Source organism: Opisthorchis viverrini (genome assembly GCF_000715545.1).
Source record: "Opisthorchis viverrini unplaced genomic scaffold opera_v5_15, whole genome shotgun sequence".
Lineage (NCBI taxonomy): Eukaryota > Metazoa > Platyhelminthes > Trematoda > Opisthorchiida > Opisthorchiidae > Opisthorchis > Opisthorchis viverrini.
Window position 1 is genome coordinate 1,749,584 of NW_008751671.1, and position 22,625 is coordinate 1,772,208.

General features: G+C 43.8%; 1 protein-coding gene across 1 annotated transcript in view; it reads right to left on the minus strand.

Annotated features, from left to right (window-relative positions):
• Positions 1–3,826: 3,826 nt before the first annotated feature.
• Positions 3,827–22,625, minus strand: part of T265_01410 (hypothetical protein) — a gene marked incomplete at both ends in the record, with an annotated part of 40,295 nt that continues 21,496 nt past the window's right edge. Inside the window, 12 exons of the mRNA XM_009165436.1 lie at positions 3,827–4,195; positions 8,397–8,765; positions 9,635–9,715; positions 9,955–10,167; positions 11,735–11,821; positions 12,368–12,568; positions 13,255–13,411; positions 13,825–13,937; positions 17,828–17,975; positions 19,033–19,323; positions 19,354–19,508; positions 21,718–21,990. Coding sequence (XP_009163700.1) covers positions 4,124–4,195; positions 8,397–8,765; positions 9,635–9,715; positions 9,955–10,167; positions 11,735–11,821; positions 12,368–12,568; positions 13,255–13,411; positions 13,825–13,937; positions 17,828–17,975; positions 19,033–19,323; positions 19,354–19,508; positions 21,718–21,990 — 2,160 coding nt within the window. The remainder of the gene's footprint in view (positions 4,196–8,396; positions 8,766–9,634; positions 9,716–9,954; positions 10,168–11,734; positions 11,822–12,367; positions 12,569–13,254; positions 13,412–13,824; positions 13,938–17,827; positions 17,976–19,032; positions 19,324–19,353; positions 19,509–21,717; positions 21,991–22,625) is intronic.

Here is a 22,625-nt window from a genome sequence, read left to right on the forward strand (position 1 = left end):
AGGAAGAAATGACTGCAGAAAGTATAGTCTCACTGGTATATTTGAGTTCCTTTTTCTTGTGCTTTCCAAAGAATCAGAGTATCTGGAACATATGATTGGTTGAAAGCATTCATTTGTTTCAAATATACCACGATCTCATGGTGCATCTTAGCGGTCGCTTCGGGAGGCTTGCTACTGTCGAATTACCGGTTCAGTGACCGTGTAGTGTGGGTACATAGATGAAGTATGCACCGAATGAGTGAGGAGCACTAGTGTTGTCACCGATGAGATTATTTCAACTTTTGTTTGTCCTCAAGCACGGTGACCATGTGAAATGCAATGTACGACATGGGATGAAAAACAGTTCGATCTCCCCGAAATTCGAAGGCATGCGTTCAACAACTTGAATCTTATGGTATGCCCATGAGCTATTCAGGTTCGTATCTAGATATTCCCTATCAGAAGACGGACGTTTCATGTAGACTCGCCCAGTTGGATTCAGCTGCTGGGGTACTACTTATGGTAACGGAACAGTAGTATATACGAGAGCGAGATGCCAAAGTGCCTCCTGAAAACATCTCCACCCATGGAAACACTGCCCTTATCGTCCATGAAAATCACAGCCTCGGTAATTTATACTATGGTTCACGGAACTGATGGTAAGGCGGTTGTCTCCTCCAGTGTATCACGGCAGATTAGTGCGCAAAACTCGCTCAGAAACATCTTACCACCTGCCCACATCCAACTGCATGCTTTGTAGTCAAATCGAATGCAGAACGATGGAGTCGTTTTCAAATGTACTGTAACTCTTACATGACGGAGCGTGCTACTCGCGAGTTTGCAGAAATTTTTTCGACAACCCGCGACCAGTTTCGCCATTCCTGAGGCTCATCAGACAGGCGAAGTCCTTAAGTTTCCGTCAATCCTATGTAGTAATTGAACCCAAGTTGGAAAATATTCACGAGCTGCACTCACCACTCCCAGCTCTGATGGCTACTACTTAATGTACTTGCAACTTCAGTTGGGGAAACATCCAGAACCACCGACTACGATGGCTCGGTCATGTGATACGCATGCCAAAACACCGTCTACCGAGACGAGTGTTGTTTTCCGTGCCTTACTCAGAATGGTGCGAACCGCGAGGTGGACAGTGTATAACATGGCGGAAAGGCGTGAAAGAGATCACGAAGAGTTTGGGTATTGTATGCTTTCTAGGATAGGGTCCCCGTAAACCCACCTGTGCTTGGTTTTGGACATTGCAAGAAATGGCGGCTAAATGATGTCAGTGGCGTTCGACGAAACTTATGGTTGTACGGCAGTGAAGCATCAGCGTAACACTGATGTTGTCCTTGATGATTAGGGTAATTCTACACATTAAAATGAGACCACCTATTACTTGTGGGGTTACACCCAGTGTTTCTACCCTTTCCGACCCCACAGTTTTCCCATTACTATCCAGACCATGTAACGTCTTATTTCGACTAGGATCATGTGGTCTGCATGCACCCTTCGAAAATTTGGGTTCCTTCACAATATTGGATGAATTATACTCAACCGCGCACTGATGATGTCCCATTATTGGGTATCAGCACATCCGCGAGCCTATATCCAAGCTCGTGGAGACATATCAGCAACCAAATGATCAACAACCAATCAATTCCTCCCATTTATCTTCATAAGATGTTTTGAAAGAATTTTTTTCAAAACATACAACTGCCGGAATCACTACTGTTAAGCTTAGACAATCACGAAGTCTCACTCGGAATATACCGTCTTCGTAATGTTTTTCAGTATAGAGGAGTGGTACGCACATTTTGAATTCTCTAAGCACACACTAGAAACCTTCAGCACTTGTGCTTATCAACTAAGAGACGACAACTATGGAACAGATCCGTTGTGTGAGACATGTAGGAAATCAAAGATGTGTGGAAGTGAAAAAAGCGTTTCCCGCATGTCACTGTGGCCTTGAACATAAGAGAATTGTGTACTGAAATCCACTTTTGGGTTGGAGAAAATACCTTTGGTTTCATGACAACCGATGAGAAAATGGACTGGCCGATATGGTATATGTAGGCAACAGCGGACAAATCCATTGTACCACCAGCATCCACTCAATTCCTCTGGCTTGTTCATCACCTGAAACGCCATTTATTGACTTGTGTCACACTGGTATCACCGAAACCACTCACAGTTGCGTCGTTGCTAACGGTTCTCCTTTACCTCCATACATCATGATTAACTAACATATGACCTGTGAAACATTCACATTCACTAGGTAGCATTTCAGTTAAGAGTTTCTGCTTCGTTTTATCATGGCCGCCTGTGAATGGCTGACTGGAGGAAGATCCGGTTATAATGAACCAGTAAGTTAAAGCCCTCTTCACGGGATGACCATAGCAGAGTCGAATTTCATAAGACTTTGTAAAAGCTCCTGATTTGGTGATCTGAAGTCCAACCTCTCCCAAACCCCCATTCCAAATGTTCTCCAGACAAGAAAGTATGCACTGCAGAAACTGACTTTATGATGGGAGGCAATAAGAAAACGTAAAACTCGTCAAGCTACCAACTCAGGTTTGTTAAGAATGTGGTACTGCTGGTGTGGTGCGATAGGAAGAACCACTGTCCTGAGACACAAAATGATACCATCTATCTGACATTAATTCGTGAGGATTTTGTGCACCACTTAAATCGTCACTTGCACGACCAGTCTTAGGACGCGTCGTCTAGTTTTTTTTCAGAATGACCGAAAGAATAGACGAAAAAGTTGAAAGAAACTAGTGAATTATAATAACAGCACAGGTAGACAGGAAATAAACGCTTGTTGAAACACTCACGATACCCGAGGCTAAATGAAGAAAAATGTGCTTTTCAAGCTGAAGACTATGATGACACTTCTTTGGACAAGTTTGATAAGTAGGCGTCACCCAATTGACATTTATTTAGACGAGTGAACGAGCCGTATTTGATAGTAGTCTGATTCCGTATGAAAATGCGCGATTCCGAAGATGCGACGTACGGTAGATCCGAATGCCACAATACAACTTCGAAACCATAGCGGTGGTTAAAATAGCACGGCGTCTGTGTAAGGCATTCCGGACTTAAACCATAGAGTTCAACGCCATTGTTTTGTGCTCGCTTCGCTACTGAGAACACTTGGTCCACTAAGTGAGACTTTCATTGTCATTGGAAGACCCATATCGAAGCCCACAGATAGCACTCAATGGGGCCGCCAAACAGCCCATACGTCTCATAGCCCGTAAAGTGAAGACAGCATGCTTATTTCCCTGGTCTCTACAATCTCTATAACCATTTGGCATTACAAATTAAATAGTGCAAGACAAATACCACATCGGGGCGAGATGGACCAAGTGGTTAGAGCGCGAATGTACTCGCCGGAAGGTCCATAGTTCGAACCCGATCCCCGCCTCTCGACTTCTCCTGTCTAGGCTTGGGCAACCTGGTAATATCGCCGTCCTCGTGCTTCCTTCGGGTGGCATGGCAGCTAGGCACCGAAAGGGTGCTACAGCTGAACAATCATTATATTATATTTACCAAATCGTCTACACGAAGAAACCCTCGATGACTGGCTCAACTCCAGGCTGATCAATTCGTCAGTTGCCCTTGGATGGCCCGGATTCGAGTTTTCCTCAGGCGACCTATAATTTGTTGTCAGCTCCCATTTGAGTTCGACGTACATTTGGTTGACTTGTGATAGTGTTTCTCTTACTCCATCCATTTAGATGAACCAGAAATTTCTGCATACTAAATGTCTGGAATCTACTACTGACAGCGAATGAAATCGGAGCACGAATCGTTTCAAGGCAAAGACAGGAGACCGGAAGAAACGCTATCAATGATAGAGCTAAATTTTCAGGAAAACAGACCCGGCTTCATACCAATGTGGGACTCACGTGGCCACTCATCATCCGTACAGTATCACTGGCGATAGAAAATTTATACACAGCAAATCCTCAGTGTGTATACAGAAAATGCCTGCAGGCATAACAGCGCAAAAAGTGAAACAAAGACAACAAGGTAAACATGTGAGTCAAAAACCATGGGGATGTACAAACAGAGGAATCAAGTTATCTAGGAATGATAAAAAGTAACAAATGCGGGATATACGGTAATGTGACAAGCATCCTCATCCATGTGTTTGATCGTCTTCCACGAAATCTAGGGCTTCCTCTTTAGTCACGCATTCTATATGACTGACCTGAAAGATGAAAATTCAATACAATGCTGGATTGGAGAACCATGCTGTGCCAAAGGGACAAGTTAGGAAACCAAGCTCAATAATCGTCGTCGGCTGTATCACTCACAGCCCCGACCACTGCTTACAAATTATAGTGGTTAGCTATTTATTGCGGTCGATTTTTGTCGGTTCCGTCAAGTTCCGGTAAAGGCATAAGAGAATGGGTCCTTATCTGTTTAACAGACTATTTTCACAACAGCTACTCCATTGTCTCTTCTTCGAAATTGAACAACCAGAGTTGTTACTACAATTACCGGAAAACCCCCTATACTACGTCGAACTTTCTGAAGAGGACGTTTGCGATCAGTCACGTTAGGGCGCCGGAAGGTCCATAGTTCGAACCCGATCCCCGCCTCTCGACTTCTCCTGTCTAGGCTTGGGCAACCTGGTAATATCGCCGTCCTCGTGCTTCCTTCGGGTGGCATGGCAGCTAGGCACCGAAAGGGTGCTACAGCTGAACAATCATTATATTATATTTACCAAATCGTCTACACGAAGAAACCCTCGATGACTGGCTCAACTCCAGGCTGATCAATTCGTCAGTTGCCCTTGGATGGCCCGGATTCGAGTTTTCCTCAGGCGACCTATAATTTGTTGTCAGCTCCCATTTGAGTTCGACGTACATTTGGTTGACTTGTGATAGTGTTTCTCTTACTTCATCCATTTAGATGAACCAGAAATTTCTGCATACTAAATGTCTGGAATCTACTACTGACAGCGAATGAAATCGGAGCACGAATCGTTTCAAGGCAAAGACAGGAGACCGGAAGAAACGCTATCAATGATAGAGCTAAATTTTCAGGAAAACAGACCCGGCTTCATACCAATGTGGGACTCACGTGGCCACTCATCATCCGTACAGTATCACTGGCGATAGAAAATTTATACATAGCAAATCCTCAGTGTGTATACAGAAAATGCCTGCAGGCATAACAGCGCAAAAAGTGAAACAAAGACAACAAGGTAAACATGTGAGTCAAAAACCATGGGGATGTACAAACAGAGGAATCAAGTTATCTAGGAATGATAAAAAGTAACAAATGCGGGATATACGGTAATGTGACAAGCATCCTCATCCATGTGTTTGATCGTCTTCCACGAAATCTAGGGCTTCCTCTTTAGTCACGCATTCTATATGACTGACCTGAAAGATGAAAATTCAATACAATGCTGGATTGGAGAACCATGCTGTGCCAAAGGGACAAGTTAGGAAACCAAGCTCAATAATCGTCGTCGGCTGTATCACTCACAGCCCCGACCACTGCTTACAAATTATAGTGGTTAGCTATTTATTGCGGTCGATTTTTGTCGGTTCCGTCAAGTTCCGGTAAAGGCATAAGAGAATGGGTCCTTATCTGTTTAACAGACTATTTTCACAACAGCTACTCCATTGTCTCTTCTTCGAAATTGAACAACCAGAGTTGTTACTACAATTACCGGAAAACCCCCTATACTACGTCGAACTTTCTGAAGAGGACGTTTGCGATCAGTCACGTTAGGGGCTGTCCCAGAGGGATTATACTGCGCTTGAAATTCTCAAAATCTCATGTGCACAGAATACAAATGCTCATTCCGATTCGCCCACTAATCTCCAGGTAACTGCTGTGATTCCCCACTAACCAGATACGCTCTGAACAAGTATATGCGAACCTGGGTCACTTCATCATGGCATCAGCCAGTGTGGTCTTCGGAAGGAGCATTGGTCAAAGGCGAATGAATTAACGTTAATCCGGACAGAACATACCAGGAAAGGACGTTACGGGGTCGTAGTTCCACAATAAACGGAACAACGAAAATTCTGAACCGGCTATACTGTCTGGACTCACCAATTTATGCCAAGGAGTGTTGGTATGGGATGTCAACTGGCACTAAGTGAAGAAAACAAGCTGAGTTGGTCAACGTAACCAGGGCAACACACGAACGCTTTGATAATTTGTGCGGCACTTTCTGTTAAATGAATCCCGCCTGTATCCGAGGTGCACTCATCAAATATCCAAATTCTTTTCTTACCCGTATTCTTTGTTCGGGTCTTGAATGACTAAATGAACCATTGTTCATTCCTTGGGTAGAATTTCCGGCCCACGGACTGATACACAACAAACTGTGAAGACTCATGAGTGGTTAGGAAGATCGACCTGATGCCTCGCCAGGACTCAGATTATCTGATCGATTTGTGCACTGGTCAAAACAATAAGGATTCTTTGGACTGATACAGACTCCATGCGAAGGGTGAAACGTTGTGAACAGTCATTTCCTTTGTGAAATGAGTGTCAGTTATGGCGAGATACATTCTCCTTCCCAAAGCCATCTAACGTACCATAGAACTACTGGTCCGTAGGCAATGCTTAGGAGAAATCGATGGTATGAAGTCTCCGTTGAGCTTGTGTGGGAAGAGGACCCGCCTCTCACTCATAAAGAAGCATAGATTATCTCGACCTTCCCAACTCCAGTAGCGAATTCGTCTTCCGCCAGTCCACCGGGATTAATAGAATGGCCCGAATAAACGAATCTACGTACTACCTCAGCCGAGATGGCTGCATGGTGCGCAGCGCATACCATGCTGCACGACAGAACAACTTAAATTTGCTGAAACTTCGTAAGGGCAAGTCAGCACAAGCAGAATCGTCTGGAAGTCAATATCTGTGGACGAACACCCATAACTCCCATGTGTCGGAAATCCCAGAAGTTTCAAGCGGAGTATCGATGACAAAACTGGGGAATGCGACATGGGACACTCGTGTCTGACACCACTGAATGTGGTGAAAACACCTTCATGAAAGACAATAATTTGTCTAGGACATCGGTTCCTTGATATCGGTAGGTTCGAAAACATCGTCCAGATAAACAAAAGTGGCAATTCTCAGGAATTAGGATGAATGGCGCCGTTCGAGCACCTGCCTTGAGACATGATAAACACTTTCCCGGCAGAGGCAAAATCCAACTTGGTTCTTTCGGATTCATCTCTTCCAACAGCAAAGAAAAAGCGAGATAGCAGGTTAGACACATTGGCTACCAAGCTGATATCACGATGGGCTTTGCGAGGTGGTCACACATCACTTTTCGAAACCTGATATCACTGCTGAAGCACCCATTTCAGTATATCTCGTCTGTATTTTGTTTGTTCCAAACAGCCTATAGTAAGGTTGGTAGGATGACAACCTAGGCCTCGTCACCCTCTTTGAGGTTTGCAAAGGATCAGGGATAAATGCCTTAATGAGATGAAGAAACAGCGTCTCCTGTCGGCTTTTTGTCGCTAGGTGTGGCGCTGCGTGACCTCCCGGGGTTACTCCGGTCGTGGTCCAGGACATCGCTGAAGATCTGAAGGAAATGCTTATGCATCCTCCACAAATAATATCATCGACGCACAACTTGTTTTGCCAGCCACTCGAATCGTCCGAAAGAGAGAGCGGATGTCCGACGTTGCGAAAATCTTCACCATCTACTATTTTTCCGACATCCACGAGCACTCCTCGTTATGCCTCGGGTTCCTAATTAATTAGCGTTTGAGTGACCAACTTACATAGATATAGTCTCTAGCTGCTAGAGTGGTGTTTGTCTGTGGCATGAGTAAGAGCGCTGGTTCTGTTAAGTCAAACAGCCCGGATAGTTCACCTCACTCTTCCCCAATTGTCCTCTAAAGGGTACTATTATTCACTACTTTTTCGATTTTCCGACAGCTTCTAGTGTGTTTAGTTCCAGGAAGATATCGAAGGTGATATTGTTAAACAACTGTTTGCTGCGTGTTTCTACGAAAAGAAGTCATGTTTAAAGTCGCATCGGTCTCCTGCTACAGGTTAGTTGCCTCTCGACCTTATTGGATAGTGCACCGACGGTCACAGCCAACAGTTGAGCGATAGGAGTATGCAAATATTAGGGTCTTCTTCTTCCAACCCGAACTTCTTTGGTTGATTAACCGGGCTGCCTAGGCAGTTTGGATATGACGCATTTTCGGGAGCAATAACGGTTTACTAAACGAACATAAACCCGAGAACGGAGCCATACATATTGTGGCTAGTCTTTCAATCTCACTCGACAGTTATGGGCTCTTTTCATCAACTATTCGAGAAGCAGACACAAGAGAATGTAGTCGCTACGCAGGGACCGATAAAGAAGAATAGAACCACGCAAGGGTCAAGCGTTAGGCAGATGCAAGTCCACTAACCTTATTACGAAACTTCACACCATAGAATTTCTCCGCGGATTCCAGTAACTCAGGTCTGAATGTGGTGGTGATGAACTGTGCCTCTGATTTTAAATCCCGAATCATATCTGCGACCGCTTTTCGGTACTGGGCGTCCAGGGCTGCGTCAATCTCATCAAACAAATAGAACGGGGCTGGGTCACACTTTTGAATCGCGAAGATGAGAGTGAGAGCCACCAGAGATTTCTGACCGCCTGATAACTGATTCATATCCCGCATATCAGCTGAGTCTCCGGTGAAACTGACGCGAATGCCTACGCCGGTGAAACGTTCCACATCCGGAAGGACCGTGTCGTTTTTATCATCTTCCTCGTCACTGCCCTCGCCTTCCTAGGATACCGTTCAAGAACAGAATTCAATATAAGAATAGAAAACAGCACCATTGGAAAAAAGCTCCCCCATCCCCATGAAATGATTGAATGCATCTAGCTGGTTACATCATTCAAAGGACTTTTCACCAGGATATACTGACGCCAATAATCGGATCGACCTCCTGTAAGCTGTTGACGTAACTTTATCAAAAATCGCTCCAAGTGGAGTGATAAACAGAAAGTCGAAAAGCTTTTACATGTTAGTTTATAAGGGAAGCCTTAGAAGTTTCCAAGGCTACTGCTAGCGGCGTTAAGTGCTCCATGTGCTAAGTAATCTACCGCTCGTGGGACAACAAACTACCGTAACCGGAGTTCAGATTCGCTTCTTATGCAAAATAGTCGGAAGGCTAGCCGTCGCCATCACTTTCACAACAAACCAATATCGGTATACTTCAGACAATCAAAAATGGATTGAGTTCATAGTACTTGTGAGTAGGATGGGCACCGATCTTAACTCTGAAGGAGGCGGGCTGCAAAATTATGAGACAGCCCCTCTTAGTCTGTGTCTGGCATGCACGACTCACCTGTAGCTCAAAGTAGCTGTCTGAGGGCGATAGAGGCCACTGTCTATCGCAGTACCTTGACAGGTAAGGGTGGAGGATAAGTAAGCTCTCAGAGAAACCCAACAACTTGTGAAGACAGGTTCGCTGGGAAAAATTAGGGATGTCAATCGGAGTCCACTAATCATCTTACGGAACATCGTCACCAATGACAGATAGTTCAGGAGTGGTACAGACCTCTCATTCATATTTTTCTAAAGCACTCCATCAGAACCTTAGTCTACAACAACAAGATAGAAATGCCGAGGAGAGAAAACAATTAACTTACACGAACACCCATCTTCATCACAAGTTCGGCACGACCTTCGGGCACCAAACGCTTGAAAATATCTTGGAAATTTTTCGATACCTAAGGAAAAGTCGAGAAAACTCTGTAAAAGAACCGGATTTACTGAAATCCTCGATTTCTCCAGAGTTCAGCCAAAGTTTCACCATACACATTACTTGGGAAAAGGCAGTCTGGCTGATGGGATCACCAGAGACGCTGAGATACAACCAAAGATTGAAATAAGTGACGGTTAAAAGCAACACGTGCGACAGTGAAGGCTGATTTGCCCGTCTAAAAAACAGATGGCTCAACAAACATACCTGCTTGAACGACAGCTGAATTGCTTCACATTTCTGGTGATCCAGTGCATTCATTAGGTCCTTGATAGCCTGGCAGCCCTTGTCCAATTCCTCCTTACGCTTCAACAGCTTTTCCTTCTCCTCGGAGTGTGAAACAAATTGATCTAGTGCCTTTTTGTTCACGTGACTATACTGCTTGAGTTCACGATTCGCCTTTTCAAGCAATTTGAATAGCTGAGTGAAAGAAAGGAGTGACAGATCCATTATTCGAAATTGCCATGCATGTAGACCATGAAAGAAAATGACGGAACAAAGATGAGTTTTTGTGACAACCGCTCAAGAAACACTTCCAGTCTCCTAGAGAGAGAATGCGCTCTACATGGAGATTACCCAGTCGGGACGTACGTTCGGTGCATATCTTATATGCAACTTAAAGGGTGCACAAGATGTGAGCTGGCAACGCTGGCCATGCAAGAACAGAAAAGCTTGAAACGTCAGGAGTGGTTATAGACCGTGAGTCTTTCGGTGATTTTACGACACAATGGAAAGGAAAATAGATCGAAACAAGTGGACGGAAAGGAAATGTTGTTGTTCAAGTATTTTACTCGAACTTTATAAGATTTTGAGAAGTGTTGTCCTCCAAAGTACCGATTTCGAAAACAATGAACACAAGGGACTGTGAAATTCCTTTTTGTCTGCTCGAAATTTTCATCCGATCGTACAATTTCAACCGCATCTGATTACTAATTCTTAGAGTGAACACACTCGATGAACTAACAGCGCGTGTATGGGCAGAAAAAAACTTAAACCTCTAGGTTAGCTTTAATTCCTTTTTCCGTCGGATACTACAAGTAGCAATCAGCCATGAAACCAATCCAACCTTGAAGTTATCCAAAAGCAGGCCATCCATGATAGGATTTGTTTGTCAATGACATGGAAGAGTCTCGAGACCATCTATGAAATTTAAACACGTTACGGAAAATGCGCAGAGATCGCAGTCCTCAGTGCTTTCAGAACAAAGTAACTAGACCGGCTCCGCTACAACTACACCACTAAAACTCGCCGTAAAAGGAAGGTCACGAAGACTATTGACACTCCTGTGGGTATTGCTTTAAACATTGATCCACTATCTCTAGCAGATGAACTGCAAAAGGGAGTTCGAACGAAGTGCGGCATTTAGTTTATTTGTCTTGTCTTTGCCATTGTTGACTAGTTAATCGTTGGGCTGTAACACCCTTCCGGTGCCTAGCTGCCATGCTACCCGAAGGAAGCACGAAGACTGGGATAATGCCAGGTTGTCCAAGCCTAGGGAGAGGAAGTCGGGAGGCAGAGGTCGGGTTCGAACCACGGACCTTCCTGTCAGCAAACTGACGCTCTAACTAATTGAGCCATCTCTCTCCCCGTTAAGCTCTTTTACTATTTTGCAACTATATTATATAAATCATTATATAAATCATCATCATTATATAAAATCATTTAAACACAACGGATGCTGATTTACAGCGAGTTCAACGTAGAAGAGAAATCGCCACACAAAAAACAATCCCAAAGGAGACTCCTACAGACAAGTCCCTGAAAATTGCTCACTGCCAGACTGTGAATCTCCGGAAGAGGGGCCCAATGTCCCTTCCATCGTTATTACCGTAAGAGTACTACGCCTTTCAAGACCTAAGCAAATTATCAAACTGATGTGATATTCTTTCGAATCCCAATTGATTACCAAGCGCTGAGGTAATTTCGGACCATAACTATCCAGAAGTTTGGCGCAGGAATTCAACCGTACCTTCGGTTGTAAACTCACCTGTTTCATATTTTTGTCCTGGAATTTGTCGAAAGCATTCGCTGGGAGTGAGCCAAGGTCCCGAATATTCTTCATATTCTCTTCTTTCTGGAATGGAAAGGCGAGTCAATGGCCGCAACAGAATTGAGAGAAGGAAACCGCTAACTAAGGTGGGCATTACTGTTAGAGGCAGCTAGGGGTAGAACAGAAGAATCTTAAAGAATGGCTAAATAGGAAATTGCTACTTTACACCCGATTTGGAAGAGCACTAAACATAATAAGACTTCTTGCGTCACTCGACGGAGAAACCAAGTTTGAAACGCCACACTCCGAAAATTTAAACTGTCTGGAGGAATACTGAATCTATCCAAAAAATAACCGACAGCCTCATCGTTTGTTCCCAAAGGAGTAAAATTTTAATTCATCCTATTGGGTTTGATATCACCAACTCAAACCGACCAGGGTGGCTAGATGGCAACTTACACGACACCAAGTAAACTCACGGAGTGTATAACTCTATTTACGTACAAACCGGTGTTCAAGCAGTAAATAGGACCGAAAGACGCTTAGGGACTACACCCAGCTGATGAGCCCCACTGAGGACAAAACTAGCATTGGATTATCGGAGAGTAGTGTCGTGTTAAGGTCACTTACTTTCTTTAAAAGTTGGCTCTGTTTTGACTGCATCTTTTCCAGCGTCTGCTGATCATCTTGAATACGTTCGGCGTACTCCTTTTCCTCCTGCTTCTTTCGCTCGCGTTCCGTTTCCAGTTGTTGTTGCTCATTCAACAGTGCCGTCAAACGTGCCTCAACCTCATCTACTGTGCGCTGGGCAGCTTCAATACGACGTTCGACCTGTGTGGGAAAATTAAACCATCCAAATGATCGCAGGTGGCTTTCGATCCTGCTTAACAGTCAAACCACAAAAAGCTAAACAAAGATAGCACAGCATGACAGCGCTTTCCATAGAATGAAACCAACCATTGTACACGAGATATTGTGGGGCTGGAAATGTAGCGGGTCGGTGCTGACTAAATTTAAAGGATTACATAAACTTCTAAGCTTGAGTTCATATCCGAACATAGCCGGAAGATAAGATGAAAAACAATAATAGCTGTCCGGTGGTGGTATGTTCTCTAAGCAAATCAAAGGAAGTGTGAGAGGTGAGATACCGTCCAGATGCAAAGTCTGGGCAGCAGTAATCGAAAATCAGGGCTGGGTTCAAACAGATCTTTGGATCAGTAGTCTCGAGCCTTAATTGTCAAGCTATCTCGAGGTCTAGGTAATATAAAGAAAATCTCGTCACTAGCGAAATACACTCATTTGGAAACCAATTTGGTTTTGCGGGAGGCTCACCTGGAACCCACCTGAATTTCTCGTTTGAGGCATAACAAAATTCAGTTTGCTGCATTTTTCTCTCGGGGGGGAGATCTTCATCACAAGTTTACTACACACTTCAAGATCGTATCAAGTCAGATTTTATCTTAGTTCACACGGAAGGTGGCTATAGCTGCATACAAGGTGACAAATCGGAAACTCACTCCTCGGAGTTCTTCTTCGGCCTCAGCCAAACGCTCTTGTAGATCTTGTTCAGACGCTTCAGCAACTTCGGCTTCCAGCTGCTCCTGTTTTCTTAATAGATTGTGCTCCAGCTGAGTCTCCTTTTCATTTTTCTCTGTCTCCAAAGTGATGCGCTTTCTGTAACGCAAACAAAAGCGGTTCCGTTAAGTTACAAACAAAAAACACGAAGCTATTTCAAAACCGGAGCACGAGGGCTAGCTGAACAGGGTTTTCATCTTCTAGTCATCTCTTCTAATCGTACGCAATTTGCCAACAATAGGTCAGTGATAGCTCCGCTACCGATATAATTGAATAAATAATTTTTAGTTACTCATGCAGTCGATTACGGAAGACATAATCGAGGGATGAGCATCAAGGAACAGTACTTAATGTATTGGTCTGTTCAAAGAGAAATTGGTTGCTGAATGAATAATGACAGTAAAATTTGCTGCCGATTAAAAGGAGTTATGAAAATAAGACCATCAACTAAGATAAACTGGAAAGACGCAGTTGAAGAAGTGACCATTCTAACAAGAGTTCAGCGAGCTTACTTGTAAGCCTCCTTTGCCTGTCGCGTTAATTCTTGTATTTTGTCATTCAACCGATCGACTTCACGTTGCTCCTGTACAGACAGCTGACTCAAAAGGTCAGTGCCCAATTCGACCTAGTAGAGGAACGCAGAAAAGAGAATAATGAGGATGATCATACACCACTCCGGTTAGGATAGAAGTGAAAAATTTTATATGATGCATCGTGACATTCAGCAGCATCCTCCCATTACTGATCCGTTGGTGGGCGATCCTGCGGAGCGATAGTCGAGCTACTCAGTAGGTCAGTTTCTCAGTTTTAAACCGTGTACCATAATCTCAGCCCCACGTGCAATCGGTTGTGATGTCGACTTTTTGGTCCACCAGTCTATGATTATTTCTCATCAAGGGATCTGCTTTCCTCAGTCCGCCAACGCTGTTATTGGACTGCGACTCCCTAAGGTCACAGTCAGTGACTTGTGTTTGCTTGCCATTGTGGGCTCTCTGCGTACTTACGACACTTTTATGCGTGGTACATGTTGTTGGGTGTAAATTCTTGCCATTGAATCTCACACCAAACACTGTATGACGGACAACTTGTGCCTGATAGGCGAGCCTTGACTGTGCTAGCCCTTACCGCGGCTTGAAGAGGATTCAGCATTGTTTGTCATTGTCATTCCCTTGGTCGTCGGTCCTTTCCATACCAAACATTCTTACACACGTTGGAATTAATCTTGTCTGACTGGAACTGTTGATGGCATGACTTCGAATGAGGGGCTCCTCTCTTTACTTGTTATATATGTGACCATGCTCTTCAAGAATAAACGATAGTAGCACTAACATGGATGAGTCCCGATGTGATGTGTTGTAAAATTATAAACAAATAAACCGTTCAGCTACAGCGCCCTTTCGGTGCTCAACTGCCATGCCACCAGAAGAAAGCATCAGGGCTGGGATACTGTCAGGTTACCCAAGCCTAAACAGAGGAAGTCGAGAGGAAGAACTCGGGTTCGAACCACGGACCTTCCGATCAGTAAATTCACGCTCTCACCACTGAGCTATCTCTCCACCCCCCAAGTAGCTAACTTAAGAATCTTTCCGACAGGTTATGCCCGTCAGAAGAACTCGGTTCGAACCACGGTCCTTCCGATCAGTAAATTCACGCTCTCACCACTGAGCTATCTCTCCACCCCCCAAGTAGCTAACTTAAGAATCTTTCCGACAGGTTATGCCCGTCAGCACAATTCTGCGCGGACTGCGATCGAATACTGGTGAACCGAGACCGAAAGCTCTATACAAACTTTGATGGGAAATTCGGACAACTGAATCTGCTTAACATGGCGTTTTGGAACCTGTGCCCACAAATCTGTGCTGTTTATCACAACAGGAGCATGGACCGCTGTACATGTCACAATTAGAACAGAAGGGGACCGGGTGGGGAGTGGTTATTCCTCTAGCTCAGTCACCGCAGAGTCTAGCTGTAGGCAGGTCAGTCAAACGCTTAGGACAGTGACTAGTTGCACACAGCCGCCTACATCTGCCGCTCAACTTTAATTAATCGGACCCTATTCTCACGTTTTTCCCGCAGTCCTAGGTGTTCGAAACCTTAAACAAGCCAATTGAACCATGCACACATTCTTGATATTTAATCGATCGGATCTTGCTGTATTTCTGAAACACGAATATACGATCCATGTACAGTGATAGAGCTTATGACCGTTGTGATCTTGTGACCACTGTCACAATTAGGCAGGGTTGAGAGAGTTGGATATCAAGAGTGGACCAAAGACAAATTAACTGATAAACAAGATCATGATTCCCTAACTTGCCCAAGACATCTGACGCACAGGTCTATGAAACATTACTGAACGGACTTCCAAAATCAACGAACTGGTGGCGTTTTGAATACACATCAACTTTGTAGCAGCCTGACACCTATGGAATGAAGATAAGTCAATGGCCGTAACACACTTGAGAAAAGGAAAGCACTAAGGTGGACACCACTGTTAGAGGCAGTTGGGGGTAGAACACAAGAATCTAGAAGAATGCGTCATAGGAATTTGTCACATTACACCTGATTTGAAAGTGCACTAAACACAATAAAACATTTTGTGTCATTCAATAGAGGAACCAAGTTTGAAACACCACATTCCGAAAATGTAAACTGTCTGGAGGAATACTGAATCTATCCGAAAATTAACCGACAGCCTCATCGTTTGTTACCAAAGGAGTCTACTGAGGCGCCAATCAGATAATCGTACCCTAATCCACGCAGGTTATGCCGATTTAAGAATATGCTGAAATCAATATAGCAGTCAAAAATCAAGACAGCCATCAGATTCGCAAATCCGTACGATCGAATCTTTTTCACTGGAAAGGAGAACAGGAGTGACGGGAGTTAATTTGTTTACGCGTGGTTTTGTGGTGTGTGCGCGGTCAAACCATTCACAAAGTAGCCCATAAATTAAAATGTACACTACATAGAAGGTACAGCGGTAGACAGCCTTGTCCACGAAAGCAGCGGTAAGTCTCTTGTGTACGGGGATGTAGTGGTAGAATGTAAGGTCATAAATCGTGCTACTGATTCACCAGTCGGGAGACTAAAAGATTTCACAGAAGAGTGAAAGCAACGAAAGATGATGAACCCCAAGATGAGGTGTTTCAAAACACAGGAAATACGGAGCCCAGGCTAGGTCACACGCCATTAGAGTTTCAAAAATGTTTCGAAAAAAGCCAAACACCAGCAACCAATATGCAGTCGTCATACTCGTGGAGGAAAGCTCTGGAACATAAGATTGAGGGGGATTTGAGGACCGTTCGTACGGGATGAGTCCAAAGGCTGAAATTAGTCACGGTGGTCGAACGGTTTTCAGCAATTTGATAAGATATGCGTGAGGTTAAGACAAAAGCTTTTAATGTTTACAAATTTTACATGAGTATGCTATGAAAAAAAGACGTAAAAAGTCGTACATGCAGTTAGTATATTCATCAACGTCGGGGCACACTACGTGCACGGTAGATCACATGGAGGCAATCTACTTGTGAGATTCTACGGCATCCAAACTGATAGCAAGTGCATGTTGCATCATGGTCAACAGATCAGAAACCCTACATTCGCAGCAGTCAACGTCGGGGAACAATGGTCATTGCGGAAGACGAAGAAAAGAATGTGTAGCACAGGTACCAGGCATATAAACTCGAGAGACTCAATTTAGTGCCGTGTCTTATTGTTGTTTTCTTGTGCTCGCTGTGGTGAATGATTCCACCAACTACTCCGAAAACAACCGGGAAGGTAAGTTTGAAGAGGGTTTACGTCTTCGGATGGGAGGGGTCATTTCAGAGGAAGAGCTGATTTCTCGGAAATTTTGTACACAACCTTTCATTCCCATTGAAATTCACTGAACACTGACCAACGCTGACAAACAAGGCCCAAAACTTGTCCACTAGCAAATTGGCCTTATCCATCAGTTAGCGACTGACCACGCGTCTGAACGTGAAACAATATACAAATCCTGAAGATCCCGGTGAGATGAGACTAGAAATGCAGTTATGCGGGTCACAAGCCGAAACCTATGGTTTCCGAAGGGGGGAGCAGATGTGCATAGTTCAGCCACACTAGCCGCTAATCGAACTGGATCTGTATGCTTCGGTATCTTGAAGCGTTCATCTCATGATAATATATAAAACAAGATCAAAACTTGCGAGGAACCGTGCAAACGACGAGGATGACACGACCATGTAGACCATACTTTCCACACATCACTCATACATCTTGTATTGTATATTTGCAGCTGTTACTAGACATTACTAGTACATCATACCCTTCAATCCTATCTGCTTTCTAAGCTCTCCTTGGAGCCACCCAACTCTCGCAAAAGATGGGGACAATTTATGAAGCGTAGAAACTAACAATTTCTTTAGCTATATGCATACTGTTGTGACTGTGTGCACTTAGGCGCCGTGTAAGTGTCTACAGAGGATGCCTACCTCTGGCCTACTAGTAGAGAGATACCTGCGCTAAGCTTACCTTGTAAGACTCCATTGTGTACTTCATTTGGTCCAAGTCATGTCGAAGAGAGGATAATTTTCCTTCCTTTTGGGGCTTCGCTTCATTTTTTGCCCGCAACTCCTCCTTCCACATGTGAATGTCCTTCTTCAGTTTATCGAAGGTCATCCTAACGAAGGGAGAATAAAGGAGAACATGGGATGGAGAAGAGCCTGAAATTCGATCGATAAAATTCTACATGCTTCGAACAATTGCACTGAGCGATTAAAAAACAAACGAGATAGTAGTTTCGCCGAAGGCTTACGAAATATTGCCACATTACTCCGTGACAGGAATAAAGCATTATATTTTCCTTTGATGTGACAGGCATCTAGGGTCAAGTGGTACATGAATGCCTACTTGGAAACTAAGGGAAAAAGAGGCGTCACCTACAAGTGGTCTGTGTAAAGCCATTGTGGAGAAAGGACGCATCCACAAAACAGACTTTTGTTATTGCGTTTTAAAGGATTGAGAACTGCGTCGATCATGTATACCAGAATAAAATAAGAACGGATATGGTCAGAACATGTTGACTACATTATGTGCAATTGATGGGAAATAATGTCTTGCCGAGATACAAAGAGCGGCTGAGGTATTAAAAAAATACCTCTTTCATCACGACAAAACCACAACAGAATACTACTGCTGGTGAATAATAAATAAATAAAATAAATAAATAAAATAAATAAATAAATAAATAAATAAACGTTCAGCTGTAACACTTTGGGTGCATAGCTGCCATGCCACCCAAAGGAAGCACGTGGGCTGGAATACTGCCAGGTTGCCCAAGCCAAGAGGGGGAAGTTGAGAGGCAGAGGTCGCATTCGAAACACGGACCTTCCGGTCAGTAAATTCGCGCTCTAAACATTGAACCATCTACGCCTTACTACTGGTTAATGATACACAGAAAAATAAGATAGACTTTATGTGTATGACAAGGTTCGATTGCTAGCAGTGAGGCCAACAAAATACTGCGTAACAAGTGAAAAGCGTCGCAGGGAAGCATTCATAGTTTGATCCAAGAAAACTTGGGGCTACTGGAAAGATGGACTGAAATGAACGTAAGTCAGTGAACATTTCTCGGGGTGTACCCAGTCGCACAAATGCGGGAATGCGCTGCGTCCAGAGTCCTGCAAAAAGCCTCAATGGGAAATGGAAGTTAAAAATGCAGGCGCTTGGACACCTACTCGTGTTTAGATCTGACAGTGTCTTTCCTTTGAATATCATCAATGATTCGATTGATCTGTGCATCGACCTGCTCCTTCCGTTTTGCATTGTTCTCACGAACATTTTCCGTTTCTTGTATTTCCATTTCTGTCTTTTGTTTGCGCTTCTGCAGCTCCAAGCGGGACAATCGATTATCATAGTAGCCACCGGTGAGCGTACCCTTACGGGAGACTTGGTCGCCTGTTAACGTAAGAAAAACAAACCGAATCTTGGTGTGAGTATGTTCCGAATGGTTCAGAATGAACCCGCAACTGAAATGAAAACATACTCCTCAGGTAAACTTGCCATCAAGAGTAACGCAGTCGAAATTCTTCGTGCGAGCCATCTGTGTACCGATTTCAATGCTTCGACAAATGAGCGTCTTCCCAAAAATGTGCAACATAACAGATCGAAACTTGTCATCGAAGTTGAGCCGGGATATCATGGGAATTGCATCCTGAGGAAAAATGTTCAAAGACAGAACAGACAAAGTAGCGAAAATGTACTGCAGCACACCAAGCGATGAGAAGAACTTTTTCGCAAAGATTAGTATTTACTTTATAAGACAAATACGATCTTAACTGGGCCTTAGCACCCAAGGAGATATTCGTTGCAGCCACACAGAATGAGGTAACAGCTAGCTAAACGCTGCATACCATACTCTTGGAAAACTTTCACCTTGCTTTGGCTCGCTACCTTCTGCGTAAGAAGGTAACTATTTATAATGTACTACTCATAAGGTTGCTGAAAATCCATCGACAGCCCACGACCGGTTTCGCCCTTCTTGGGGCTCATCAGGTAGGCGCAGTCCTCGGGTTTCCGTCAACCTTATGTTCTGCTTGAAACCAAATTGCACGAAATTAGCGAATATACACTCATCTGCAAACTAATTTGGTTCTTTCGAGAGACTCACCTGGAATCCAGCTGAATCTCTCGTTTATGATGTTCTCAAGCAACTGAATGTGCTGCCTGGTGCGGCCTGGTTGTCTGAGAACATCATAAACGAGAGATTCAGCTGGATTCCAGGTGAGTCTCTCGAAAGAACCAAATTAGTTTGCAGATGAGTGTATATTCGCTAATTTCGTGCAATTTGGTTTCAAGCAGAACATAAGGTTGACGGAAACCCGAGGACTGCGCCTACCTGATGAGCCCCAAGAAGGGCGAAACCGGTCGTGGGCTGTCGATGGATTTTCAGCAACCTTATGAGTAGTACATTATAAATAGTTACCTTCTTACGCAGAAGGTAGCGAGCCAAAGCAAGGTGAAAGTTTTCCAAGAGTATGGTATGCAGCGTTTAGCTAGCTGTTACCTCATTCTGTGTGGCTGCAACGAATATCTCCTTGGGTGCTAAGGCCCAGTTAAGATCGTATTTGTCTTATAAAGTAAATACTAATCTTTGCGAAAAAGTTCTTCTCATCGCTTGGTGTGCTGCAGTACATTTTCGCTACTTTGTCTGTTCTGTCTTTGAACATTTTTCCTCAGGATGCAATTCCCATGATATCCCGGCTCAACTTCGATGACAAGTTTCGATCTGTTATGTTGCACATTTTTGGGAAGACGCTCATTTGTCGAAGCATTGAAATCGGTACACAGATGGCTCGCACGAAGAATTTCGACTGCGTTACTCTTGATGGCAAGTTTACCTGAGGAGTATGTTTTCATTTCAGTGTGACTACCTAGAATTTCGGTCCAGCTTATAACTAGGCTTGAGCAGATCACAAAACAACGTGGATTACAGTGGGGCCTGTCTTAGATAAACTATGGAACGCATTCAACCAGGTTCCCACTGGAATTTATGGTATCCATGCAGTTCTTAGTGCGGATTCAAATAATCAACCAACGGTTAATTCATAACACGGTGAACTTTTTCATTTAAAACGGTTAGCCCGGCGTCTCTAGAAGAGATTATTACAATCAAGTTATCCTTAAGCACATACACTTCAAAGGCATTGGATAATCCAGTGACGTTTATTAGTCGCATTTCCACCATTAACACCGGTTGAAGGGTGATGCCGTGTCAGAAGGGATAAACCTAACAGATGAACAAATCCAGTAAGGAGACCTATCATATAGCCAGGGGATTTAAACGTATCACGAAACGCAGGGACTAGGTTTTGTTAGCATCAAGGATAAACGACGATGAAGCGTAATCTCTCTTTTGACAAAACAGGTATTAGCTGTCAGAAAGCCGGCTGGCGAAATTGAAATGTAAGGACTAAGGTGAAGTAAAGTGAGAACATTTAACCTACTTAAGTGCGGTCAGTAGAGTGAACTGAATAAAAATGTAACATGAAATGTAGAGCGACATCGGTCAGATAAATAAGCGAACCTGAAGTCGGGAGTGCCCAAAAGTAACAGGTTTCAAAGTTCTTCCAAACTTTTCACAGGCAGCAAACTATTGAGTTTGAAGGTATCCTATCATATCCTATCGTTAGTAAATACGTATTGAGGAAACAACGTAGAGAACCCAGATCCAATTCAAGTTTATTCAGACAAGAAACACCGAAGGTAAGTCACTAGGCGGTAGAAATTCGAAAAAGAAGTCCCTAAACCCATGGCCGGCAAAGAAGCAGTTCGACAAAGCTAAACGAGAAGCGCGCCGCCATACCATCATACGAGTGTACAAAAAGGTGGCAAGCTGCGCACAGCAGACAGCATGAACTCACCGTCGTTTCAGGATACTTCACTTCTTGCACGCACAGTCGATTGATCGGTAAAAAATGCACCTCACCCGGCAAATTGTGTTTGTTGATTTCAGCGATCATGCGAATAACCTGTTTGTCATTGTCTACCACGTGATAGAAGAGACGTGAACCAGCCGTAACTTCGACACTGGTGTAAAACGTCTCCGGACAGTCAATGAGCTCAATAAGCGTGCCGTGATATCCTTGAACAATGTCACACTCCGGTCCAAAGCGATCACGGAATATTTCGATCACCTATAAGCCGGAGCAAAACCCACATTGGAATGATGTCTAGATAAATCGTGTGGAGTTGCATGAAGTACGCTCACATGGAACACTTAGGGGTAGAACGAAAGGTAGGTGGAGTTTCCGCGCGTATGAAAAAGCTTCCCCTGGAGTGTAACGTTTCTTGGGCCAGAGACTCCGGGGATCCTAATGAGGCGAAGTAGTATTTACGTTACGCCTCGACCCTATAGCGAAAAGCGCCTGTAGCTCAATCGTAGTATGCAAAGCACCACTGAGACCGCTTGCTTCTATTGATTTCCACAGTTGCGGTTCAACTCAGAACATTCGGCTTCTCAGATTAAACCGCTTACGGCGGAGCTTCCGTGAAATTATACTTTTAACCTGATAGGTTCAGAACACTTGAAACATCACATTTCACTCTGTGAGCTTGGCAGGACAAATTGAGTGTATAAATCAGCACATCTCTGGATATGCAGCATTTTTCATGACTCAACAAGAAAGTCACATTTTTGCATAATTCTTGCTAAACTGTGGAGAGATTTTGCTCCCACTTTACATTAAATCCCCAATATTTCCGTACTCAATTGACGCAAGAACCTATTTAGTCATTATATATATATATATAATATAATATATATATATAA